Here is a 27,798-nt window from a genome sequence, read left to right as displayed (position 1 = left end):
CTAAAAGGAAGCAGAAAATTCTTTCACTTTTAAAGTCAGCAGTTTAAGGTAAAGCTGAGCTTTCATATGGAAATGTGTGCACTTAAGATTGTTGTTTTCTGTGACAAAAGACCCAGACCTTTACAAGGGTGTAGCAGAAATAAGGGAATGAATATGAAATGAGAGAGTAAATAATCACAGAATCACAGAATGTTAGGGATTGGAAGGGACCTCAAAAGATCATCCAGTCCGATCCCCCTGCTGGAGCAGGAACACCTAGATCAGGCTACACGGGAATCGCAGAATTGACTGGGTTGGAAAAGACCTCAGAGATCATCAAGTCCAACCCTTGGTCCAACTCCAGTCCATTGACTAGGTCGTGACACTAAGTGCCATGTCCAATCTCAGTTTAAAAACCTCTGGAGATGATGAACCCACCACCTCCCTGGGCAGCCATTCCAATGCCTGACCACTCTCTCCATAAAGAATTTCTTTCTAATATCCAGCCTAAATTTCCCCTGGCAGAGTTGAAGCCCATGCCCCCTTGTCCTATTGCTGACTGCCTGGGAGAAGAGACCAATCCCCACCTGGCCATAACTTCCCTTCAGGTAGTTCTAGAGAGTGACGAGGTCACCTCTAAGCCTCCTCTTCTCCAGACTGAACAACCCCAGCTCCCTCAGCCTCTCCCCATAGCTCTTGTGTTCAGGTCCCTTCACCAGTCTTGTTGCTCTTCTCTGGACCCGCTCCAGCACTTAAATCTCTTTCCCGAACTGAGGGGCCCAGAACTGAACACAATACTCCAGGTGTGGCCTCACCAGTGCAGAGTACAGATCACTGCCCTTGTCCTGCTGACCATGCTATTTTTGATACAGGACAGGATACCATTGGCCTTCTTGGCCACCTGGGCACACGGTTGGCTCATGTTGAGCTTCCTGTCAATTAGTACCCCCAGGTCCCTTTCTGCCTGACTGCTCTCCAACCACTCTGTGCTGTAGTACCAGGGAAGGAATTCAGAGCAAGAAACAAGGTTCTTGCGATCAGTAGAAAGAATCACAGAATCATAGAATCATTTCAGTTGGAAGAGACCCTCAGGATCATCGAGTCCAACCAGTATAAACGCAGCAGACAGAAGTAAACAGCTGTGCAGTGGGTGGAAGGATACAATTTTTCACAAAATTCACTGCTTAAATGTCGTGTTTAGTTACAGTGGGGAAGCCGCGGTGTGCTCACAGATGGGAAGAAAGCAAAACAGTGCTCTGTGACCAAGTCGTTAACACTTACACAGGAACAAGGCAAATGACTGATTTTTGGAAGTTATGCTTAATGGTCCTTACTAATTTCCTGCTAAGGGTAAAAAATGCAACTCCACATGACCATAGAAGTCATGTATTGAAACGCAGCAACATCCATATCAATATGAAATTGTGTCGCTGGTGGTCTCATAGTATTCTGGCGATGGTTTTTTGTTAAAACGTACTTCAGTGAGAAGCTGCTTTTCCGTAAAGTCTCTCTTTGCACAGCAAGCCAGGATGTTTGGTGGGAGCACTGCTTTCCGTGCTGCCCCCGTGTCCCACGGCTCAGCAGCTGCTGCAGAACCCACACAGTGCTCCTGTGCTAAGTTCTTCCCCAGGAGCAAAGATAAAATCCCTGTTTTATGCTGCTCTGTTTGAGTTTGTATCAGGAATGGTCTGGCCAGCAGGACTAGAAGAGTCATTGTGCCGCTGTACTCGGTGCTGGTGAGGCCGCACCTTGAATCCTGTGGTGGTTTGGGCTCCGCGCTATGGGAAAGACACTGAGGTGCTGGAGAGAGTTCAGAGGAGGGTGATGGAGCTGGTGAGGGGCCTGGAGCACAAGTGTGATGAGAAGCAGTTGAGGGGGAACTGGGGCTGTTCAGCCTGGAGAAAAGGAGGCTGAGGGGAGACCTTATCACTGTCTACAACTACCTGAAAGGAGGTTGTAGCATGGAGGGTGTTGGTCTCTTCTCCCAAGCAGCAAGTAATAAGACAAGAGGAAACAGCCTCAAGTTGCACCAGGGGAGGTTTAGATTGGATATGAGGAAAAAATTCTTCACAGAAAGAGTTGTCAGGCATTGGAAGAGGCTGCCCAGGGCAGTGGTGGAGTCACCATCCCTGGGGGTGTGTGAAAGGTGTTTAGATGAGGTTCTTAGGGACATGGTTTAGTGCTAGAGTTAGATTATGGTTGGACTTGATATTCCTGAGAGTCTCTTCCAATTGAAATGATTCTATGATTCTAATTTGATTCTAATGTGGAGTGGGTGTGTGGGATGTGATGTGGGTGTTGTTGGTTAAGAAGTGTCTTACCGGCTCATCCCCCTCATCTCTGCTGGAGTTCGTGAACATGCAACTGCCTCACTCACCTGGGTCTGCCAAAAATGTCATGGGCTCGTGCAGATGTTTTTAAGAACAGGGTTATTTCGAGAGATGTGTATCAGGTAATGATGCCTTGGCCAGGACAGCAGCAGGTGGGATGGAGCTGGTACCTGCTGCAGAGGGATGGGGCACGGGGCTGAAACCAGCTCCCCCAGTTCAACTTTGGACCATGTCTTTGCAGCAGCAAAGGACGCGTGTTTTGGAGACTGAGAGTGGCGTTTGGTGATGGAGAGATTTTACAATCTGTCAGTGAATGGGAACGGGCAGTTCCAGATGTTCTGTGGCCCAAGAGCATTTTATATGCAGGGTCTTTGTACAGGGAGTAAGGTTGATGCTTGAAGTTTAGCTCCAGAAATGCAACACTTCGGAAATCTGGGAGCAATGAAGAAGTTTGGTTTAACAAGGTGGGGAGGGAATTCAAAAATGGTATGCTGAATTCTCTCCTGAAAAAAGCCTTCTTTTAAATTTAAAGTTCATTGCTTTATCTTGACTTTTAGAAAGCTCGCTTGAAACTTTCTTGCCTTTGAAAGCGTGATAAAAGCTCTCAAAGTACTTTGACTGAAACAGAAAATTTAATAGTCAGGCATTTTGAACACGGAACGATGTTTGTGGGCGAGTAATTTAAACAGGTACTAATACGAAACGGTGTTGTACTTGAAAGGCCACAATCAGTGTACACGCACAAACAGGGTAGAATATCACTGGGAGCAATAAAATGTAGGAATTCTTCATACTGCTTTCATTGCAAACATTTTTTATGATACGGTCTCTGAAGCGATTGAAATGCAGAGAGCTGGCACATCACTAGATTGATAATTCCTCCTGCTACTTAACAACTTATTCTTGGTACAGATGTCCCCAGTTCTTTCTTTCTGTCACATTACAGTTTCTTGTCTGCTTCAATTTCATGCCTGCATCAAACACAGCATTTTCTGAAATTGTCCGTATTTTTTTTTTCTCTTTAAAAGTTTCTATCAGATGAAATCTAACCGCTGGTTTTTATCCTAAGGTTTACACTTAAACTTTTAACAAGCTTGTTTTTGAGAACAGTCTTCCTTGAGAGAGCACTTGGCTGATCCATCAATAATTATGTAGTAATAAAGCGACTGTGGAAAAATGGTACCTATGTGCTGAACAGATTGGTTTGCAGAGCCACTGACAAAGATGAATGTTTATTACGTTTTACTACTTTTGGTTCTGCAGATGCAATACAGCTATTTTCTTTTTGGCATCATGAAAAGTAATTTCCAGTTGTGGAATGCTTATGATAATAAGGATGTATAACTAGGCAGAACCCAGACTGACTTTCAAATATGACCATGAGTTTGCTATGCTGGTAATTTAGAAAAGAAAAATCAAAGAATATTTTTTATTTTATTTCTTTGCTTAACAAGTTTTTTAAACAATCACTGGGACAGAACAGACAGGGAACCCTGCTGTGTCATGTAGTTACTCTTCTGAATTAATTGCTGCTATATTAATTGTTGATTACCCAAAATTTGGCAAGCTTCCTCATTCTCTTTGCTGCACCTGAAGATTTCTACCTTTAATTTTACTGCAATATTGAGAAAAACGTAGTTTCTAAAAATAACATGAAAGCCTGAAATTGTTGATCTTGTGTCCTTTATTTTTTTTAAATGCCAGTATAATTAAGGCTGTGATTTAGATCGCTTTGTATTGTTCAAATCTATCCTCCTCTTTTGAACAGAATATGGAATAACATAGCCTATAAGTTTTTATGGCAGGAGATACAGTCAGTTTGGTCTGTCAAGCTGACTGACTGCGGTGTCGCTGAAGAGATCAAATCACCTCTTGGTAGCAGTTAAGAAACACCTTGAGAATTAAACTTTTGTGGATGCAGATGTTGGGATTTCTTCCTCAGCACGCCTGCTGGTGCTCCTTCGCTGGCTGTGTCTGTGGCAGTGCCGGTGGGCCGCTCTGGCTGCCTGGCCGCGGTGTCCCTGGTATAAGGTGCTTCCATCGACTTGCAAACCTCTTCTGAATGAAGGCCAAAAGTCACAGGTTCTCTGCTGTTGCTGCCTGAAACAGTGACTTGGCCTTATCTTGGGTCTGTTATGCCTGGTTTAGAGTGAAGGGCGCAGTTGGTCCTGCTCCCGGAAGGCCTTCAGTCCTTGCGGTGGTGGCAGGGTTGAGCTCCACGTGCCTGGTTCTTCTCGGCAGGAGCCGAGGAGCTGTTCCTGGGGGTGGTGGAAGCGTTGAGGTCCATGCACCTGGTTCATCTCAGCAGGAGCTGATTCCACAGGCCAGTTTGCTTCCACAGCCCTGAAGTCCTCATGGTGACTTGTAGCAAACACTTTCAACCCAGGTCATTCATTTCGGTTGGCAGTCGCTGACGGTGATGTTCCTTTGCTTGGCTTTATTTTAGCACTTTAAGATTTTTATGTTGATTTTGATGGCATGAATGGAATTGCATGGGAGTGTTTTGTCTGGACTTTAGTATTCTCTGCTTTATCTTGCTTGTAAGATTCAAAATCTTGCACTTTCAGGAGATGGAGCTTTTGCCTGTGCACCTTGCTGTCGCTTCCCTCATCCATCCTGTCTGTCAGCCCATTATCCTGGGCTTATTTCACTGCACAGTTAATGGTGCTGAAGTCTGCTGTGGAAAGAGTTTACCTAGTTAAAACTAACATAAAGAGCAATCGATCCTAGTCTTACCCAAAGAAGTGAAAGGAGTAAAGAAAAAAAGCAAAAGAAATAAAAGATTAACATCTATTCCATAGGAGAGGATAGTGGATCTGAATTTGAAATTGTGACCTGGCGATTTGGGTTTCATTTTTTAACGAAATAGTAGAAAGTTATCCAAAGCTTATTTTCAGAGGATGACTTTGTTTTAGTTAATTCGAAATAAACTTTGCTCATTTCAAAGAAATCAATATTGCATTTAGTGCTGAATGTGTTTAAATGAATCTGGACATAAAATGCGCATCACTCTCTCCAAATGGGCTGTGGACATGTAGTTGTGTTTCTGAGAATTGGTGCCATAATACAATATGTTACAGTGAACTTAGATTAAGCCTCATGGGAAAGCATCGTTATTCAGTTAATTAAAGAAGAACAACTTTGATACTGTGCCATATGCTGTAAAATAAAATGAGTGCATGGCAGAAGAACCATGAATCCTCTTAGTGTATGTGAGACTGAGCCATGATTTGTGACTTTCTCCTTGCCTCTGCAATACCATGTTAAGAAGAGGCCGAATATGTTGAAATGCAGAATTAATTACATGTGGTGGGATGTGGGACCTTATCTTTTCCAGTGCTCTCTTTGTAATGTGTTACCAGTCTACCTGGTTTTTGAGACTTACTAAAATCTTTCCAAACTCATCACTTTGCTCTGCATCTAATCAACATTTAAACCGGGTCTTTGGGGTGTCTGTACCCTGGAGAATGGCAGATTGGTGAGAAACTGTAAAATCAGCAACATGTAACCTAGCAAAAATGACATATTAAACAGAGTTCTGTTTCTATATAAGTTTTATATACAAAGTCAGATGTTGAGATTAATCAGAATGACAGGTTGTACAAGCATATGGCTGGCCTTTCTGATAGCCATTAGCTTGAAAGGCCGGCTTTGAAACCAGCTCCATTATTTATAGGTGAATCATGCTGCTGGGCTTTGTCGGGAAAAGGTTATTTCTCCAGCTCCACTGAAACCCCCTGTGAACCAAAGTGCCTTTTTCCACCATTCCTGGAGAATAAGACAAATTATTCTCCAGGAACTTCTCCACAACTTTCTTCTTTTGGAAAGTTGTGGTGTCGGAGGGCATTCCAGCACTGTAATGATGGATCTCAAGCATATGGAGTACACATGGTAATTACGCTGTGCTGATGGTTCAGCCTCTCCAAATGCCAAGGCATCGGGACCTCAGAGCTGCTGCAGGCAAAATGTTAAAATTCTTCACCACCGTCTACTGTGCATCTGGGAAAATGTTTGCTGCAGTCCCCAAAACATCTGGGGAGAGGCAGGGGAACAAATGCTCGTCCTCTGGAGGAATTTGCTGCAGTATGTGTGCTGTCTGCAGCAGGACCATGCTGCAGTTTGGCTGCATGACCAAGTGAGCTTTCCATGCTCCACGCACACCTGGAGCCACTCACGCAATGTGGAGGTCCTTATATGCTTCATAGACTGGCCCAAATGGATGCAAAAATGCCTTGGTCCTTGGGTCAGGGCTCCTGTGTGAGTTTTGGGTTCAGAGCAAGACAAAGAAGTACTGTACCACCTACTTCTCAGCCTTAGACGTGACCAGAGACAAAAAGATAGAGCTTCATCTAATATAAAATGGCACAACCTCCATGATTTTTATTTAAAAGCATGTTCTGTGCTGGCTGCAACCATCTGTTGCATAATGAACTGATGCTCTTAACAGAGTCACAGAGTGGTTGGGATAGGAAGGGACCTCTGGAGATCATCCAGTCCAACCCACCTGCTAAAGCAGGTTCACCAGAGCAGATCACACAGGAAGGTGTCCAGGTGGGTTTGAATGTCTCCAGAGAAGGAGACTCCACAGCTTCTCTGGGCAGCCTGTTCCAGGGCTCTGGCACCTCCAAGTAAAGAAGTTTCTCCTCATATTCAGATGGAACCTTCATTCTGTGCCCCTAAGCCCCGTTAACACAGATGGGCATTTCTGCAGCTGCCACCTTTTAAGAATTCAAAACCATCTCTCCTATTTGCAGGTTTGTAAATCCCAACTGGTGGTTCTGGTCACTGAACCAGAGTCAGGATCTTACGTGTGTGATCTCTCTCTGCTCCATGTCCCCGGGAGTCCTGGTGGCACAAACCACTGCCTGGTAGGTGCTCTGAGCCTGGTCCCCATCCACCGCAGAGCCTTTCTCCTTTGGGACAGATTCCCACCTAACTACTTCATTTACAAAGCTTTTGCTTTTTCTGCAGGGGAGTTTCTGTTCTTGTTATTCTACAGTAGTAATAATACATAATATGAATAATGAACAACCTTTACCTTCTCTTTCCTCTCCTCTGTAATTCCCTGCTTGCTATTTCTCATTAGCAGTGAAGGAAGGAAGAAGCTGGGTAACAAAATGAGAAATTTCTTACCTGATAATTTTCCTTCAGTTAACAGCTTCTCACCATTCAGCCTGACCGGACAGTGCAGTAAATAGCCAGGATACAAATTGATTTTTTTTCTCTAAATAAGGACTCAGGTATATAATTTTGCACACTATACTGTGGTGTTGTCTTAATACTAATAATTGCCTGCTGAAGCATTTCTGTTGTCTGGGTGGATTCTGGTGGCTGGCACTGAACTTCTCACCAGATCTACCATAGATCTAAACCTCAAAGGACAGGGTAGAAATTAGCTCACCTTTGCTGATGGAAGGTAAGAGTGATTAGAAGAAAATTATAAGTGGAAAGTTCAACTCCGGTCTTCTATCTCTCTCATCTGGGCTATTTTTAACCTGGAGCAGCTCTTTGGTCCAGACCACAGTGCTGGGAGCAAGAAGAAGGCTGCGTCTTCAATGGGAGAGCTGACACAGGCAGGGTTGGCATAGATGTGAGTCCATGGCCTTTGGATGCCCAGCACTGGCCCGTGTTCCTGTCCCAGAGAGCTGTGAGGTGGGAGTGTGAGGGTAAGTTTGCGCTCTTTGACCTGTAAGAGATGTGTTGGAGTCAGGCTGGGTGCTGGTTTGCGTCTCCTCGTGACAGTTCAACCTTTTCTAATTCTACTAAGAGAAAAATCACTCTAATTTTTGGGCCGTCATCTGAGCCAACTGTGACTTCTCTGTGATGTCCTAGGAAGATGTTAGCTTTGCTCTGGAGTTCAAATCACTCAAATTAGCCTCTAAAACATTGTGAGCCTCCTTGAATTTTTCCTGTGTCTTTGTAGCTTGAAAACTGTGTGTATATATGACTGTATACATTTAAAATTTCTTCCTGCTGGAACAGAAATTGTTTGATGATTAAAAAAGAATATAGTAAAAAATAATCCAAGCAAAATTCCAGGATTTGTTTTCAAGTTCTCTGTAATGCAGAGCTCCCCATCTCGTTTTATTTGGTGCAGGGAGGGCAGCACGTTAGAGGAGTAGATTTATTTCTCCATAAAACATATGTCCTTCTGCTGGGGGGGCTGAGTGCTGGCCGGGAAAGGATCCTGGGCTTGCAGGGGGAACAGCCGAGCGTTTAGCACCCGCAGCAAGACCTGGCCGCTTCACCGGCGAGCTGCAGTTGCCGAAACGATGCTTCAGCACTTAACCATTAAACCAGCTGTTCCCTTTACGGCCGGCTCGGGTGTAAAGCGCCCTTGCTGATTTTTACACAGTGGTCTGGCAGCACAGAGAAATGGAGCTGGAGGCTGATCTGTCGGCTCTCCGGGGCGTTGTACGGCCCTCGCCTTCCACAAGAGATACGGCGACGCTTCGCGCTTGCGGGGTTTGGAGAAGGGAACTGATTAAGATGCCGGTCAGTTCTTCTCCCCGGCCTCTCCCTTTATACAAACTGTTACTGTTGGATACCCCTGCTGAGATAAAAAAGAAATAGATGCAGAAAATACAGGCCAGAAGGCACCAAATAGAAGGAAGGGTGGGGGAAGGGAAAGGAGAGAAAAGATGCCAAGAACAGCATAAAAGACAAGAGAGGAAAATACAGGGGGGAATTTGTGATCGGATGGAAAACAGCAATAAGTAGGGGAAATCTGTCTTTATAGTCTCTATTTAAAAAACTTTTAAGTCTGTAACTACTCAGGCAGGAGAGAGCGAATGTGTGGAGAAACGCTGAGATGCAACTATTGCACCTTCAGCAGGAACGCTGTGGTCAACCTTGGTGTCATTAGACACAGAAATCACGGGTTGGAGAAGACTTGTGTCTTTGCATGGGCGTTTGTACCATTTCTGGGCTTTGGGGCTGAAAAATATCATTTGTGTTAGCTAATTATTATGTTATTTGTCAAGTTGGTCATTGATGGTTATTGGTTTAATCAGCAAAAACTAGCCTTTGCCATAATGTTGAGAAGAGCCGTCCTCTGAGCACTTGGTCATGGCAAAAGGGTTGGGAGCTTGAAAAAGAGCGACGAGTTGCATCAAGTAGGTTCATAAAGGATGCTCTTTTTCACTATTTTTTAAAGGTGTTCTGGGGGACACAAATGTTATTCCAGCAGAGGAACATCTGCTTCTGGTTTTGAGGACAGTGTCAAGATGTTCTTCGGTTCAAAAGCTTAGCTTTCTGCTGTATTTATTTTGAGAGGTTGAAAGAATTTTTTCTTAAGGGCTTTTTATATTGCTATGTAGTTCAATAAGCACAAGCTTACCTTTTCACAGAAAAATCTTCAGAATCAGAAAGGCATTGGTTATTACTGGACTATTTTTGTACTACCTGCTTTAAAAACCATGTATTGCAGGGGGATTTCTGGAAGCAATGGAGTGATTAACTGTTTTTCTGATGAATTAATGTTCAAGATAACAACTTTCCATGCCTGTTAGACTAGTGGCGTAGCCTTTAACTGCATAAAAAATGCATGGTTGAGGTTTAGTTAGATTCTCCGTGAACTGCGAGGTGAAACAATAGCATTTGTTTCAGTTCAGATGTGCTGCCAGAAAAGCAGCAGGGTTGGTGCGTTGGTTTGGGTTGCTTTTTGTCTTTTTTTGTTGAAAGTGAAATTTAATTTATTAAAAATGTGTTCAGTATCTAATAAAAATTCTGTGAAAAATGACTGACGTAGGAAAAACTTTTCTTATAATTCATTCCCATATATCACTGAGCACACAAATTTGGAATTCTGTACCTGCCATGGGGTAATGGTTCAGTGCCCGCTGCAGGAAGGCGGCTGAGGCTGTTGGGTGTCAGTCAGCTGCTGCAGGACAGACCTGACACCCAGAGCTCAAGTCTCAGTGTGAGGACATAAAGATGCAGGCGCTTAGTAAAGATGGGTTTGTAGTTCTGCGCCAGGCTAAGGTGGAATCTTGTAGGGAAACCTCCTTCTGCCTCCAGCGATGTGGGGGAGCAGTGACTGCAAACCAACCAGGGCTGATCCTGGCTCCTGTCCCACTTTGCTCTCTGAGAGGGTCTTATTTTCAGGAGAGGGGAGTGGGAAAGGAGCTAAAGAGCTTGTACATCCCTGCTTTTGGACAGGCTTACCTTGCACAGCTGCTCACTCACACTTGCCGTAGCAGGGTATCTAACAAACATGTGGAATTGCTGTGGTTTTATTCAAGTCTTTTCATAGAATCATAGAACAGTTTGGGTTGGAAGGGACCTTCAAAGCTCATCCAGTGCAACCCCTGCCATGAGCAGGGACATCTTCACCCAGATCAGGTTGCTCAGAGCCCCGTCCAACCTGGCCTGGGATGTCTCCAGGGATGGGGCATCCACCATCTCTCTGGGCAACCTGGGCCAGGGTTTCACCACCCTCATGGGCAAAAATTTATTTCTCATGTTTGGCCTGAATCTCCCCTCTTCTAATTTAAAACCATCACCCCTTGTCCTCTCTTTGCTCTTCATTTGCACCTCTTTGGGCTTTGCCCAAGCAGAGGGCCTGGCCGGCAGGCACCGCGCGGTGCCAGGGCTGCGTGTCCCGGTGCTGCCGGGCAGGCCGGCGCCGGCCGCCATTGCCAGGAGCCAAAGCCTCTGGGAAGAAGGGGCCTGGCTCTGCATGGCGCTGTGTGTTGGCTTCCTCTGAAGGAGCTCACAGGCTGGAAACTTGGCTTCGGCTGGGGAGGACCCTGTAACCTTGCCTTGGCAGAAGGAAATAATAAAGTGACAGACTTCATTTATCTTTGTGCTGTATGCGTGGCCTCCTGTGCTCCGTATGCCGTCAGACTGAAATCCTGGTGTCAAACTGGCACTCTGAAGGAGTAGGCTGTAATTTTCAAGGTGGCTTCAGGTACAGTAAAATAAAACACATTTTCACTTAAATATGAGGATACATATCATGTTTTTTTGTGACCTTATTTTGTCAGTAAGTGCAATTAATTTTGCTCTGTCCTTATGTCTTGGTTTTTTGGTGTACTTCTGTTATAACAGCACACGATGACGTTGCCAAAGGTGACTGGGGGTACCCGAGCCCTTGGCAGCTGCGGGGTACATGCGGTGGGATGGGGACACGGCGGGGCCGGCTGGAATTGCACAGAGATGCCTTATTGATGAGATGGGCAGCAAGCTTAAAAGTGCTGAGATAAACTCCCAGCCTGCTCCGGGGGCTCCTAGAGTTATAGAATCAAACCCCCATAGTAATAAAACTCACAGCCTGCTCCACTCGTATGGCCCTGTGCACCCTGAGCACACCTGGATGAGCAACGGGTTCATTTGCACACCCGTCTATCCTCGTACACCATGTTTCATCCCGCACCGCTGCTGCAGCATTTTCACACCCGTTTCTCTTTCCTACCTGATCGTACAGCACTTTTTTATCTGCCCTGCACCGCCACCGCTCACCTTCCCTTTCCCAGGCTTAATGACTATTCTCTTCACGCCCCTTGGTAAATCAGTTATCTTCCCCTCCAGAAGGGTTCTTGTCCCCTCTGATCAGCTAATCAATTAGATTCTGGTGCGGTTGTGAGGTGCCTTTTTTGACGCGAAGCTGCCGCCTTCCCTTCGCACTCCTTGCAGCTTCTGAAGTGGCACCGGCCTCGCTCATCAGATTGAGCTGCGAAAGCGTTTCTGCTCCATCACGTTCCTCCGACGATCTGCAGGAGCTTTCTTTGGCTCCTGTTGGTTTTAATCCCTCCCTGGAGAGCAGCAATCAATCCTGCTCAGGTCATTTTTTTCTTAAGGATTTTTGTTAGTGAAAAAGCCTCTGCCAACTATTTTCAGACTTTGTTGTGCACTAGCCCCGAAGTGTTTCTTAAATGCTGGGGGTGCTTAGCATCTGGTGCTGTGCTGAATAGGTGGAAAGGTTCTTTGTTTAAACTCTTTGGGCTCTTTGGATGTTGTGAAATGGTGTGACAGAGGATATATTTGCTGCATGGGACCAGAGCACCGAGCGCCTTCTGTTCTATCTGCTCCGGAGGATTTCCTGGGAAGTATTCAGCCTCCATGTCTGTCTGTGAGGAAATCCTCTTATCTGGGCAGAGCAATAAATAGTGCTGCCTCCTGTAATAGAAACAGAAAAACGCATTCTTCACATGGCTCTTTTTAAAAATGCGGGGTTTAAAATATATCAGTTGGAATGATTCTTCTGTAATAAATCCCCATAATAGTGTGCTATGTGTACATTTAACTAGCTGCACAGAGGCAGGGAGAGGGGGAGATGGTGTGTTAAAAGAGGGCTTAGCGTGCATTTAGTAATGACAAGAACAGTAAATAATCCTACAGGTTTACAAACCTAATCCCCTGTGTCTGATTGTAGCCCTCGCGTCTACTAGAGCTGGTTGGAAAGATGTTAAAAGGCGGTAAAGAAAAGGCTTTTTAGGGTTTTTATTTTTAAACGTTGGGGGAGCTGGCTGATGATTTTAAGTGCCATGAATGTAGCTGATTCGGGGCCTTGATGGAAAGCTCTAGACGTGCCTGTCCTCCTCCACTTGGTACAGAAATGTTAGATGAGGATGAAGGAAGCTGCTCCTTGCTGCCTCACTCTATGCTCTTCCCAACAGTACTTTAAGAACTGGATTGGGAACGGGGGTGGGGGATGTTTTTAATGCCCAATTTATTTTTTGCTTGTACTCTGCAGTAAAGTAGTTGTTTTTCCTAACAGGAGAAATCCACAATGTCTAAGAGCCATGCCACGTGATGCCATTGCTTTTAAATAAGCTTTTAAGAGGTTGGACCAGATGTTGGCCACATCTGTGTTTTTATTTTGTCAAATGTTTCATTTCGACCCTTTTATTACAGGAGAAAATGATCATTTGGAAATTGTTTTGAAAGTTTAGCAGCTGGGAAGATGTTTCTGGTATACAAAAAAGCAAGGGGTTTCCTTTCTCTGCTGTGGAGTGAGCCGTATAAGATCGAGCAGATGGATATTTATGGCTGGTAGGGTCTACTCATGTTGGAAATGGTTGCCATGAAAATTTTCAGATCAAAATGGATGTATTCTGTTTTGAACTGGCATTCTGTAACAAAAGAGTGAAAGCATTAAACTAGGGATGTGAAGGCACCTTCTCTTGTGAAAAGCCCCTCGTGTTTAATGATTGCTTATCGCCTTGGCAGGAAAAAGGATGACTTGCCCGCAGAGGGATATCCTGCAATTACATCTTTTGCTGCTGTTATGGGGTCTAAAAATGCTTATTATGTATAGCTTGCTTCTGGATTCTTCTCTGCAATTTACCAGTTGGAGAATGAGTTTTCTGTCCCTATTACTAATTGATCCAGTGAGAAAAACTGGCACCTAATCCAGTAACAAGTTGTATTTAAAATGACATGTGAAATTGTTCATGGTGCCTGAAATTACATCATTTTCAGTCTGGCTTGTTAGGGCTGTGTAAAGGAACAGACACCTACTGTACTGTGACATACTAAATTTTAAATCTCCGATCCAAAAATACAGCAAGGTATAGGAGGAGCGAGGTGTTTAATGATGAGTAAAAGCAGTGGCAGCTTGATTTCAGTGGGGTATTTTTATTGTTCTTAAGGTGCTGTGGCAGTTTTTACAACAAATAATTTTAGGATGCAGTTTTATGTAAAGTTGAGCAGTGACTCAGGTAGTTCTGTCACCACTTCCAAATTTTTATTTTCTAGCCTGCAACTTTCAAAACTTACCAGTGATTTTTGAAGTTGGCTCTCTTTATCCCAAATTTGAAGCCTGTGTGGATAATTGACCTTTTAGTTTACCTAGTGTAATGAATATTGGGGGGAAAAAAAATCCTTTATTCGTTCAGATAAACCAAGTTGAAAGTTGCCTTTTTGTTTTCCTCCAAACCCATGAGGGAACAAAATCTAGAGAACACAAAGACAGGGGAGGCCACCCCCTTCTCTCCTACAACTTGGTGGTTAAAGCATTTACCCAGAATATGGCAGACCCAGTTTGATTCTTATTTTTGCACAAACTCCTTCCGAGCCAGGACACAGGTTATTCTGGCCTGGGCTCACTCTTGCACTCTGCTGTCCAGCTGTTTTATTTTGTGTAGTGAAACATTTCTTGGACCCCTGTGGAGAATCTCCTGGGAAGATGTCTCAGACACCAGACTACAGTATTTACTCTTTTTCTTGGCGAATCTGGCGCTTGGCACTAAAGTACAGTTAATTTCTAAATGCAATGGCAGTGAAAAATGTTCCTTAAGGCCTTTTCAGTCACATTAGCATCAAATTATCTGAATTGGTAAATTCGATCTCACATTTACAAGGCAATCTCAGAAAAAAATTAGAGCGCAGTGTTATGTCATTCCTTGTGACAAGGCCTTTTTGTCAGGTTGAAACCTGTTTTGTGTATGACTTGATATGGAAGGAGTTTAAAACTTTCTGTTGGTTGTTTAAGGTGGATTTTGAAAAGACGTTTGTAAGTGCTCAGTGTCTGATACCAATAAATGTTGGTTGAGCCGAGCAGCCAGACCCTTTATAGCACCTCAAGAAGTGCAGCCTTTATTCCTAACCAGGTGTTAGGATTGGATTCCCAACCCTGTACTTCAGGCAACTGGTTTAAACGCCTTGAGTTTTGCCAAGCAGAGCATCGTTTGCATCTTCTGGGAATGTTCATAATTCCTACCTTTGCTTGTCTTCACCATTTGGTGCTCCTCAAGCCTTGAGACTCCACATTGGGTCAAAGAGCTGCAGCTGCCTCCCCCCATCACTGGTCCTGTGCTGTGATGCTCAGGAGCGCTGCTGCAAGAGAATCATAGAATAGTTTGGGTTGGAAGGGACCTTCAAAGCTCATCCAGTGCCACCCCTGCCATGAGCAGGGACATCTTCACCAGCTCAGGTTGCTCAGAGCCCCGTCCAGCCTGGCCTGGGGATGTCTCCAGGGATGGGGCATCCACCACCTCTCTAGGCAACCTGGGCCAGGGTTTCACCACCCTCAGTGTAAAAAATTTCTTCCTCATCTCCAGCTTGAATCTCCCTTCTTTTAGTTTAAAACCATCACCCCTTGTCCTATTGCAACAGGCACTGCTAAAAAGTCTGTCCCCATCTCTCTTAAAGCCGCAATAAGGTCTCTCTGGAGCCTTCCCTGCTCCAGGCTGAACAAGCCCAGGAAGCACCAGGCTGGGAAATCCAACCATTCAAAGTTCTCGGTTTGTGGGGAGACACATCCCCAGGACTGGGGAGCAGGAGCCATGAAGCTGCCAGGCTGTTCTGCAGCATTTCACTTTTAATTTGTTATTGCGAGTTGTTGAAACTTAATTTGTTTATTTTTTCTGCAAGTAAACTGGTTAGGTCATCTCTTGTCTGGTCTTGGTCAGATGTAATAGAGATGACCAAAGATTCCTTCATTCCCCTGCGTAAGTCTTTGTTGAATAATTTGTTTTCTTCTCTACCTGAGCTGTGATGTGGAAAATCAGGTTTTGCTGCTGTACACTGTGCCAATCCCAAATTAGGCCTCAGTTCTGTGCTGTTATGCTTTTTAATGGATAGAATATTAAAAAAAAAATGTTTTCAGAAGAAATTTAATAAATAAGTTAGAAAAATTACAGTGAAACTGTAATTACAGAAACTCATTTTTATTTAACATTTATCTAGACCCCTCCGTCACTTGTTAAAGTTATTTTTAAAATTTGGAAATGTTTCAATAACTCCCATTTTACAGATAGAAAATCTAATACACATCTTTTTACAGAACTGGTGCGAGGTGTTTCAAATAATGATAGATCAGAATCAAGAATAAAGCCGTGGTGTGACTGTCAGTGTGATGTGGTCCCTGCTGCTTCCCTGAAAACAGAAAATACTTTCTATGTCATAACTATGGATGAATCGCTGACTTACAGGCCAGGGAAATTCGTGTTATGATGAAAGAAAAATGGTCACCTTCCTAAAATGGATTCCCTCTCTTCCTGTTGAATGTTCGTAGCTGTAAATTAAAATGGACAAAGAAAGGCAACTGGAAGTGTCTCACAGATTTTTAATACTGTAGAAGATTCCTGAATTTTAAATGAATTCAATATGGTAAATTTGTGCATGTGTGTACCCCCATATTGAAAATACTCAGCAACATGTTAAATCTCCTGGAGGAACGCGGAAGGATGCAAATCTCTGAAGGACAATCGTTAAATGTTGCTGTACTGTAGAACTTAAATTGCGATTGATCTTGAACAAATATCTGCCTAATTAAAATGTGTTTGGGTTTGTTGTTTTTTTTTTTTTTTTCCTGTAGATGAAAATACAGGAGATGGTGAATTAGATCTGAGTGGAATCGACGACAGTGAAATCGATCGGGTAAGGTGCCCTCGTATCCCAGCCCTCTCTGCATTTGGATATCTGGAAATGAAAAATGGTTCTTATCTGGTTTCTGGTCTCCCCTCGATACCTCTTCACTCTGATCTTTAGAGAGGGTCAAGTGATGTCAGGAATCTGAGATCAAAACTTAGGTTCACGCACACCTGTAAATTTGTTTATTCTTGCCCATTTTGTGTGTCTGTGGGACTGCTGCTGTTGCTCACTCTCACCATGCTGGAGTAATTATGTTTTAGAATGTCTTTTTTTCTGAAGAAGGACTTCTTAAAGTTTGGTGGAGCTCTAAATTCATGATTTAATTAAGATACATTCAACATGGGAGGCTGCCATGGAAACCAAACTGTACAACCAGCATGTACAACTTCTGCGTTCTTTCAAATATTTCTGTGACGTTTTCTGGATTTATTGTTATTTGTGTGACAACAAAAGATACCCTTTACCATATAGCCTGGGTATGATGGACAGCTGTGCCGAACAGCTGTTGAAGGCCACACAGAAGGTCAGCGCTTGAGCATGCAACAGAGTCCAGCTCACCTGATTCTGAGCCTAATACCCTCTGCAGCCACCACGCTGGTTTAAACCATGATTTGAACACATAATACCAGTGCTAGAAACTCCCTTTGGGGTACAAAATCATTGAGAGTGATGAGATTGCATAGAGGTTACTGATGCAGAACGTTGTTGGCGATGGATGAAGGAGCAGGAAAATGCTCAGCTTGACTTCAGCCATGAAGCCGGGTTTTGCTAAGCTGGTTGTTGAGAGAGGTCTTGTGAATCAAGCAGATGTGATATGGAGGGAGCGGGGAGGCTGAAGGTTTTCAATATAGCAATTCCATAATTTAAACAATCACAAGGGAAGAATAAGCACATTTTCTCCTCCTCCTGGGCTCTGTGATGAGCTCATAACTCTGCTTTTATGACCTCATGTTCATTTCCGTCACAATAGCTTGTAATATTGTAAGCCCAAGATTATGAGCACCCTGAAAGCATAAGAAGGATGAATAAGTGAGCTGGGAGGGAGTTTTACTATTACGGCTCACCTTTAATAGAAGCAGATGAAAGAGTGAAAATATTGGTCTGATAAACCAGCACTTGCACAGCCGTCTGCAAGCCTTGTTTGCCCTCAGAGAAGAAGCTCCTCCCTACATTAGTTTCATTTGACTCAAGTTATTTTTCTCACAAAATCCTGTATGTACATTTTACTTCAGAGAAAAACATCCAGTTCTCAAACCCCTGAGATGGAGAAATCTCAGCTTGTTTTTCTTGCACTTAAGCTTCGGTTTACAAGTCTTGGTTCCGCTACTTAAAGTGTCATGTTCGTGAAGGATGCCCCAATTTGTCTTCTCTGTTCTGCTGAAGTTCTTCACTCCCAAACAGCATCCACTGTAGAGAACTTCTGTTTCACGGACAGTTGTGCTAAATACTGGGTTTACTTTTCCATTTAAGTAATTGAAGAGATCTATCTACCAACCTGCCAGCCTGCTTGCTACCTACCTGTTTATTTCTGTAATTCATATTGATAGTTCTAGATGTGTTTTACAGCTCCACACCTAGTTATGATGTTACCGAGACTATGTGGAGGTAACTGAAAGAAGCTTATATGTGGTTACTGAAACTAGCTCTCTAAAATCTAGAGGACTAAAACTCCGGCATCCTAAGCTGGTTTCATTCACACAGATGTGGCCAATGAACTAATAATCTCAGTAACTGCGCCCAAACCTCCACAGAAACCTACCCAGAAGGCACATGTTTCTGTTTTGGTGGCACAGAGCAATGGTTCCCAAACTGTTCTGAATTACAGACCACCATCAACACGCAGAATTACTTGCAGACGACCGTGTTGTCATGATACTGTCTCACATCATCTGAAAAAGATCATAAACCCAGGATCATTTTAGGTTAATTACAGAGCATGTACAATGAGTCCTAGATGGGTTTTGGTCACCCCATCATAGTCTGGAAAGCAAGCACTGTTTTTTGAAAACATGTTGTTGTTTTTTGCCAGCTTTAGAAGTTACTAGAAGTGCTCTCTGGTTGTCACATCTTAGTCATGTTTTCTTTTTATTAATATTTTTTTTTTAAAAAAAAACAGAATGTGGATTGACCTTGCCAGTGATTTTTCAATTCAGTTTTGCTCTATGGTTTTCAAGTTGATTTCTGAAAGTAGGTAAACTTGTTTTGTCTTTTAGTATATACTTAATGAAACAGAAGCTCAGATAAAAGCAGAGCTGTGGATGAAAGAAAATGCAGATTATCTGAAGGAACAGAAAGGTAAGTGGCTGGGATTCTCCTTTTGGCTGGTGTTTCTGAAATCTGCAGTCTGTGTAATCTTCATGCTGGTTACCCTTTTGTCATCTTTCAGAAAAGGAAGCAAGAATAGCAAAAGAGAAAGAACTTGGGATTTATAAAGAACACAAGGTATTAAACTGTGTGCTCATTGTGTCTGTTTGAAAATGTCCTGGAAATTCATTACATTTGCTGATCAGCTCCATGATGTATGGGCATAATGGTACAGGTCATCACTAACCAAGCAAAAGCTTTTGTATCTCTACCTGTTACTGAATTACAAGGCTATAGTTTTGCAGGTGGTGAGTAAAACACTTTCTTGCCCAAGCTTTTATTTTAAATTGCTATTATGAGAAAACTCTGTGCATGGCAAAGTCAGCTCTTTGCATTTATGATTGCTGTCCTAATTGCTTGCTTATTTCAATACAGGTCTTAAGACATGCCTAATATTTTTTTTAACGTGTGCATGGGTAATTTGTTTGTACTTGCCATAACTTCAGTAGCTTTCTTTGCTCTTACAATAATGATTTCTTTATGAAGAACTGAACAGATCCTTGTTACAGTCACTTGAAAGAGTATTTTGTTCTACCTTTCATAAAGAATGCAACAGTTATGTTAACAAATGGCATGTCCTGTCTCCATCTTTAGCAGTTTAAAGCAGCCTAATTGGCTGTACATTCCCGATTTATGGCATAAGTATTTTGTGTAATTGAGCAAGTGACAAGTCAAATCTTCCACATGCAACTAAAATCCATGTTAGTTTTTAGTGCTTATATGCTCTATCTTTTTTCCTGACTAATGCGAAAGACAGAATTTCCTACCTCCCCTAGGTATTTCAATAATAAAAACAAAACCAGACAATGAAACACTGTTTCATGCATCAGAGTTTCTCATTCATCCTGCACCTACACAGACATGGCAGTCTACCAGCAATTTTTAAAATTGTATAACTTTCTGGCACCGCCAAGTAACCCAAACACCCACCTTTTTGTTCGAACAACACAGGAGTTTTTCTCTGACTCCGTATTGTTTCTGACAGCTCGAGTAGAACTTGATTAATATAGTGCTTTCCAATTTCAAGGTAGCACTTGACCCATGTAGGTAAACAGAGGGCCTATTATCCATTAAAAATAAATCTCCTGCAGAGCTTGGTGTTAAAACCTTCCTTTGAAAAGGAAAATGCTGAGTGAGAAACAGAGGTTCTTTTTTTTTTCTGAATGTGCCCAGGCCTGGAAACGTTCTCGGGTGTCGTTTCTCTTTGGCTCTGCACAGCATCAGCCTCGCTGTGTGACACCGGGCTTGGGCTGGGCAGCTGCAGGTGACGTTGTCGCTGCCGGTGACATTGCTGCTGCAAGTGACATTGTCACTGCGCTTGTGTGTCTGCAGCCTCCTGCTTCCCATCATCGGCACTGATGCCAGTCCACTCCTAGAAAGCTGCTGTGATTTAAATATTCTTGGCCTTTCGCAGTGTGGAGGAATTGGGTAGATGCTCTCCCACGCAGCATTTGGACTTGATATAAAATACCATGGCAGTTTCGTTATGAAGTTGTCGGTGCTTAGGAGAGTCGTGGCCCAGCTCGACTCTAAAGTCAATTTTAGCAGGAGAATTTCTTTATTTACATGCTGGGTGATGCTATCAGGGTCCCTGTTCCTGTAGCAGGAGTTCACTCCATTATTTTTTTTTCATGCGTGAGAAATGACTCGCGTTCCTTCTCTGGCAGCATTACAAATACTAAATAAAGAATTGGTAATAAACTGTGTGGGCATTTTGCAAAAAGCAAACACTTATCTCTTGGAGAAAACAGACCTCTCGGTCCCAGTGAGTGGCAGGAGAGGGAGCGCTGGCTGAGCCCCACCGCGTCGCCCGCATCCCCGCATCGGCAGCACCTGAGCCGGGGCTGCTGACCCGCAGCTCGCCCTTCTGCTTCACGGAAACTTTGTTTGTATCTACAGCACTAATTTTATATTTTAATTAAGCCAAAGAAATCTGCAAAGAAGCGGGAGCCAATTCAAGCCAGCACAGCAGGAGAGGCAATTGAAAAGATGTTAGAACAGAAGAAAATCTCGAGTAAAATTAATTATAATGTGCTAAGGGACCTGAACAGCAAAGGAAGTAACACACCAAAGAAAGAGGATGACAGCACTGATGACAGCACCAACACCAAGAAGCTGTCAAGAAGAAAATCTATTGCCAGTAGGAGTATAGCCAACCCTGTAAACAGTGTGGGAAAAAGGTACTGCAATTGTTCATTTATATTTCTGTCTGTGAGACTGTCTATGTATCTTTCTGAGCCAGACAATGTAGGGACTGAAACATTTGTTTGAGGCTAAAATAATGTCGGGGCTCTGTTTTTATTTATTTTGCCTGCAGTGTCACAGCAGCACCGTATTTATAGTTCACATATCAGAAGGCTGCTTTGGTGTGAGTTAATCATCCTGAAGCCAAAAAAAAAAAGTCAATGGAAATTCATAAATGTGAATCTTTCAGCTGGGGACACCTTTTCTTCATATACTCCTGCTGTCCTTCCTTTCTCAATTGTCTGTATCAGCTGACATGACACTAAATGTTCAAAAGCTTGGGTTTTTTGCTTGATTTGAAAAATATAGTTCCCATCTGTTTTGACAGCTATTTGGTTTGATTCGCTTTTATTTTAGTTTTATTCCAAACTTTTGTTGTTAATTGATGACACAAATGTAAAGCTTTACAGTAAATACGCATGTCGCTTTTCTGGTCTGCATTTGCAAATGTTTTATAGTGTGATGAAAGCTACTATTTTAATGAGTAAAATATTCGACTTGCCGAGCAGATTTGTAGTGTGCTGCAAAGTGTATAAGGAGGTTGATGTGTCCTATCTGAAATAATCGAGTATCTTTATCATCTCCAGTTTATGAAATCATGTTGGCTGATGGTTTGCATCATGCCCATGTGTAGTAATTTCTTACTTAGATGTTATTTATTTATTTGTTTGTTTAGTTACTGCCTAAAATACACAGCTATAAGTATTTAATTCTGAAACGTAAAATGATGTCTTTGCACTGTAGTTCGGATTTAGGTGTGTGTTGCAACCAGATGAAGGACCAGGGAGGGTGGGAGCCCCGAAGTGCGAGAAATCGTCTATTTGTACAAGAAGGGGAGATGTAGGATACCTGAAAATGTGAAGCTGGGAAGGGACAGTCAGTGGACGTCTGTCAGAAACTGAGCAAAATAAGAATGACTAGATGCAAACCTCTTATTTTGACTTCATTTGACGGTGAGGCCGGCAACACCGTCTTTGATTTTGGGCTGAGAAGCCGAGTGCCGACGCCAAAGCTTAGCTTAGCTTTGGCGTCGGCACTCGGCTTCTCAGCCCAAAATCGAAGACCGCCCCACTGTCACCTGGATACAGGTTTTTGCAATGCACCAAGCATCTTTTCCTTCTTTATTCTGTATTTTTACCAAGATGGCTTCATCCTCCTTCAGCTTCTCACCCTTAGTATCAACAGCTTTGCTTTCCCGTTCTGAACTCCCCATGGGTTTTAGTCTCTTGTGTAAGTTACTACTTAAGGTCATGACCCAAGCACAGACGTTTTCCACTAGTGAAAGTGAAGATGCATTGCGGATTACCTAACAGTGCTTAGCCTATGCTTTATTTGGATTTAATAGTTATTAATGAGCCATATTTCTGGTATTTCTAGTACAACACGACCGATTCGGTTGTCTGAAATGAAACGCTGCAATGGGACGCAGGGGCAGGTCAGGATCCCGGTTGCGTTTCAGGGCTCAGCAGTAACATCCGCACTGGAGCTGCTTCACCACGGCCAAACCTCGCCACTTCTGAGGTTTGCAGAAACGCTGGGCACTCGAAGCCCCTGTTGAAGTCAGCGTGTTAAACTCTTTAGCAGGTGTTAAACTCTTTGGAAAATCACGCCATAAATATTTAATTTAACAGTGGTGCAACTTGAAAAGGTTTCTAAATAAATACGAATCAGTATTTTCCAAAAGCAGCTAATAAAACATGTTTATTTTTCCTCTTGAGAGCATAAAGTACGTCCTTAAGATGCATAACAGAGTTTCCTGATGATGATTAGCAGATCTCAGTTACAATGAATTTTGCAGCAGAACACTTCAGAGGAGGTTGGGGATGCAGATACATGAGTTCAGGAGATTTTGCGCTCCAGAAGCAGGCAGCGTTCTTACTTAAATAATATCAAGGACTTGGCAAAACATTAGTTGGACTCTTTTTTCTTTTTCTTTCTCACAGTTAAAGATTTATGACATACTTGTGATTTTTCTTGCTGGTAGTCTAAATGCCATGCCTTTTAAATGGCATGCATAAATTTCTGTGCTCCGCATTGTTCTTACATGCCATGCATTCATTGCCTGTGTTCAGCTTTGTTCCGCTGAGAGGTGAATGGCTAAATACTTTACAGTGATACAAAAATCGCGGTAATTTATATGCAATTAATAATAATAAAAACCCTGAACATTGCTCATTAGAAAATGAATGAAGCACGTAATGTGTCTTTATCCAGGAGGTGTTTGCAGAGATCTGGGTAACCGTTTTGATTTGTAGCGATTTAGAGTCCTGCGTGTTTATCTTTCTATGTCTTAAATATTTAGTAAGCTGTATTTGACTGCAATAGCACTTTGCATAACCGTGCTTTGATCCAGTCCTTTAGTTCTTCTGAGTTATAGTCAGATTTTAAAGAACTCCTAATTTAGCCCTGATCTCAACTAGAAGGCAGGAAAGTAGTGGGTTTTGTTTCATTGTTTTGTTTCTTTTTTTTTTTTTTAATTAAAAAATAAATCTTTATTGCTTTCCTTTTGCAAACCAAGATTTTACATACATCACCAGGCTTGGACTGATGATGGAACCAAGTTTGTCATGTGTCTCAGGAATCATCTTAATATACAGCATGTAGCACCCTGGAAATAGGAAGCTGATCTTCATTTCCATCTTTCTAATTGTCACTTGCTATAAAATACTCTGCACTGTTATTGCTGCATCAAGAGCTTCAGATTAGCTCAAAAAAATGGTTACCCCAGCCAGACATGGTACAATACAACAAGACTGGTGAAGGGACTTGAACACAAGACCTATGGGGAGAGGCTGAGGGAGCTGGGGTTGTTCAGTCTGGAGAAGAGAGGCTTAGAGGTGAGCTCATCACCCTCTAGAACTACCTGAAGGGAAGTTATGGCCAGGTGGGGATTGGTCTCTTCTCCCAGGCAGTCAGCAATAGGACAAGGGGGCATGGGCTTCAACTCTGCCAGGGGAAATTTAGGCTGGATATTAGAAAGAAATTCTTTACGGAGAGAGCGATCAGGCATTGGAATGGCTGCCCAGGGAGGTGCTGGACTCACCATCCCTGGAGGTTTTTAAACTGAGATTGAACATGGCCCTTAGTGCCATGATCTGGTCAATGGACTGGAGTTGGACCAAGGGTTGGACTTGATGATCTCTGAGGTCTTTTCCAACCCAGTCGATTCTGTGATTCTGTGTTCTCTGGGTGTTTTTTATTTTTTTTTAATATGGTGTGAAATAACAGTTTTAATGTTAATCCTTTAAAAATACTGGGAAAGCTTTTGTTTACTGATGTGATAATGATAAGCAAATTTTACAGTCTTGTAAAAAGTGATTGATTTACAAGAAATTTAGAAAGAGCTGGGATGCTCAGCATGGTCCCGGGAGCATACTTAAACTGGATATTCTTTCAGTTGGTGTCTCTTTTAATATGGCTTTATTGACATTATATTCACTCTTGATAGTTATTTGGATTCCAAAGGTGATATAGTTTATCTACATGTTATTTTATTTACAAAATCCTGATTTTGAAGTCTCAGAAAGGCTTAGTATTTCTGAAGTTTTGTTAGGAAGGTACTTTGAAATAATCCTTCCAAAGATCATGCAGATTACTCCTCTGGAGAGGAGTAGGCATTATATACATCAATATGTTGAGAAGCAACCTGGATTTTTGAACAGGTTTCTTTACCGTGAGTGCTATTCAAGTTCTTCAGTTTCAGAAAGAAGCGTACTTTTCTCAGACACATCTCCCAGAATTATACTGGGGTTTTACTTGTTGTATCTATCAAGATGGTGGAGGATCGGTAATGACAATGTGAGCAATTTTAGGAAATGTGTTGTTGCGTAGATATATTTCATTACATTTCTTAATACGTTTTTGTTCCAGTGGGTATCACAATTGTCGCTTCATACACAAAAGCCATTTCATTCTCTGTATGCTAGAGATGTGGCACGGTGGATGTTACCATAATAGATGCTGCAACTTTAAATTCCATTACCAGTTGCACAGTTTATTTTCACTAATGTCTTCAGTGCATATGAAGCATAAGAATAATATGTTGAACTCTTAGAAAAAAACAGTTGCCACTTTGAGCTGCTTGAAACCTGAACTCCAGTTAGAGCTGTGCTGTGCTCTGCAGCTCTTCAAGTCCAGTAAAGAGGGTTTTTAGGACTAGAAGCTTTTGCCTAGAAGCTTAATAATTTATTTTATATTTACTGGGGCTGAATCTTACAACATTACTTGTGAAGTGAAATGTGTTGTACCAAGAAAATGCGGGAACAAGAAAGCTTTCAAGTTACTACTTTTAGAAAAATCTAAGCCTATTTATTGCTGTGTGCTTGAAATTGGTAATGATATCAGAAAAGACAGGATATATTATCAGGGGAATAAATGTGTCAGGTTAATCTCCTGAAGAATTTGCCTTGAAAGAAATGAAGCAGGACTACGAAGCACAGCTGAATCCGTTGTAATGAAACAACGTTGTTCTGAATGGAAGCGTATGAATATATAATAGAAAACCAAATCATGCCTGCTCTGAAATGACAAAAGCCCTTGGTAGAGATCTCAGATTTTTGTTAGCTTTGGAATTCACCTCCAAATTCTCTCCATGGTGTGACTCGTATTTACCAACTCTCCATTTTACTGGTACACGTTGGCACATGGCTTCACCTTTGCTTCGGAGCCACGGGACCTGGGTATTATCTGCTCTGGTTACATTTTTGTTGGCTCATCATTGGCGTCATGAATCCAGAAAAATCCCCCTTATTATGTCTATAATGCTTTTCCACATTTTTCCAGGTTTTGGCATCTCATTTAACCTGATAAATTACATGGTACTTTCTTGGCTCTGGTTGGAATCACATTCCCCCAGGGGGTAAGATATGGGCAGAAGCCTCATCTAGGTGCTTTGGAGGAGGGAGCCTGGGGAACACAGCCCCAGCTCCCCCCAGCTCCCACCTCTGTTGCAGTTGGCCCCAGCTGGTGTCCAGGATGGGAATATTAACCCATAAAGCAGAAGTTTGTTTCCATCTCATTGGCTTTGGTTAATTATTTTGGGTACCTTTATGGAAGAGAGAAGAACGGGATGCTCTTTATCATACCCAGCCTGAAAACTTTCTCTTCACTTGTTGAAACTGCCCCTGTCCAGCAGAATCTGTGTTTCTTTCTCCTGGGGAATGAGGAGGGAAGATGCCCCAAACCAGCCATTTCCCTCACATCCAGGATCGCTGATAACCATAAGCACATTATTTGTAGTTTTACTGTTTAGGCGGGTGGAGATGTTGTGCCCTGCCATGTCCTGGTTGGGTGCTCCTAACTAATGTCCTGAATGCTTATTCCACATTGACTGTGCCTTATAGTTAATTTTTGTAAACCCAAAGCAAGTGGGTTTTTTAATGTACGGTATTTTTAGTTTATTTTACACTATGAGACTGGTATTTGTGGAGGAGAGGAACATCAGCTCATGTTTTCCAGATGACTTAGATTGATCCAAACCATCTTGAAACAAAGCTCAGCTTGGATAACCCAAAGGGTGTCTGAAAAACCTTTATATCTGTTAGACTGAGGTGATTATAAAGGTTCAAGAACTCTTGATTCACTGTGTCAAGAAGAGAGTTATTATTTCAGAACCTTTTTCATTAGGAAAAATGACATTACAGGAATGGCTTAAACATTTGGGAATGGATATTTTAGAAGGTCATTGATTGCAACTGATGCAATGGAGCCTGGTGGGCTGATGGGCACCTACAGGGAGCGATTGTTATAGCAGTTTAGCAATGGGTGATGGAGCGGAGCTTCTGAAGAGGGACAAGTCTCCATGTTAGGAAGCTTTTGAGAGAGAGTCTTTTCCCTGCTGACTCCAGTGGCATGCGTTCCCTGTACAAATTGGTCCTTTGAGGTGGGATCTTAAGGGGGTTTTTAGGTGCTTTAATTTTTCCACCATATATTTTTATTTTTCAGAATTGCCTTCAACTCTTTGTCTAATTTACCTTTGATATCTTGTTTTTCTCTCTCTGCTTTGAAGTCTATTACATGACTTGGAATTCATGTGTATTTACTCAAAGTGGGAAATTTTATTTCTTGTCTTGTTGTGCTTCAGGCCTTGTTTTTAAATGTGACTAGTGCACTAGCACCAATTTCCCACCTGGAATAAAATTCCTTACAGAAGATACTGGTAGTACTTATGGAGATGTTTTCTTCTGTAGCTTAATTATAATTTACTTGGTATTTTTGGCCTTTCCTGTGGAAGCAGTCTCCTGTTGGCTACAGGATTAACCAGACTGTGATTTCTGTGTATGAATGTACATATGGGAGCCTTCCCATTGAGAGTGTGGAGTCAGCTTTTGGTTTGAATTTTATGTACGTGGTGAATAAATTCTCTAACCACTTTGACATAACTGTTTTCTTACGTGATCTGTGCTTTGAGAGTTTCTTTGGAGTGTAATTTTATGTGTGTTTGTGCTTTGCTGTGGTATATAATCATTTAAATCAAAGGTTAATCAAAATGATTACTCATTTTGAACAGGAAAACGGTGACATTTGGTAAGTACCTCCACTTAAAATAAATCTTACCAGTATT

General features: G+C 42.5%; 1 protein-coding gene across 2 annotated transcripts in view; it reads left to right on the top strand.

Annotated features, from left to right (window-relative positions):
- BRF1 (BRF1 general transcription factor IIIB subunit) overlaps window positions 1–27,798 on the top strand; it is a 179,969-nt gene that overhangs the window by 114,824 nt on the left and 37,347 nt on the right. For both annotated transcript variants that reach the window (XM_065838810.2, XM_071809723.1), the window contains 4 exons: window positions 16,573–16,634; window positions 18,842–18,923; window positions 19,015–19,070; window positions 20,916–21,172. In XM_065838810.2, the coding sequence (XP_065694882.1) occupies window positions 16,573–16,634; window positions 18,842–18,923; window positions 19,015–19,070; window positions 20,916–21,172 (457 nt within the window). The remainder of the gene's footprint in view (window positions 1–16,572; window positions 16,635–18,841; window positions 18,924–19,014; window positions 19,071–20,915; window positions 21,173–27,798) is intronic.

The sequence above is a fragment of the Patagioenas fasciata genome, chromosome 5 (assembly GCF_037038585.1).
Source record: "Patagioenas fasciata isolate bPatFas1 chromosome 5, bPatFas1.hap1, whole genome shotgun sequence".
NCBI lineage: Eukaryota > Metazoa > Chordata > Aves > Columbiformes > Columbidae > Patagioenas > Patagioenas fasciata.
Note: the sequence above shows the minus strand (reverse complement) of the source record. Positions and strands in the feature narration are given on the sequence as shown.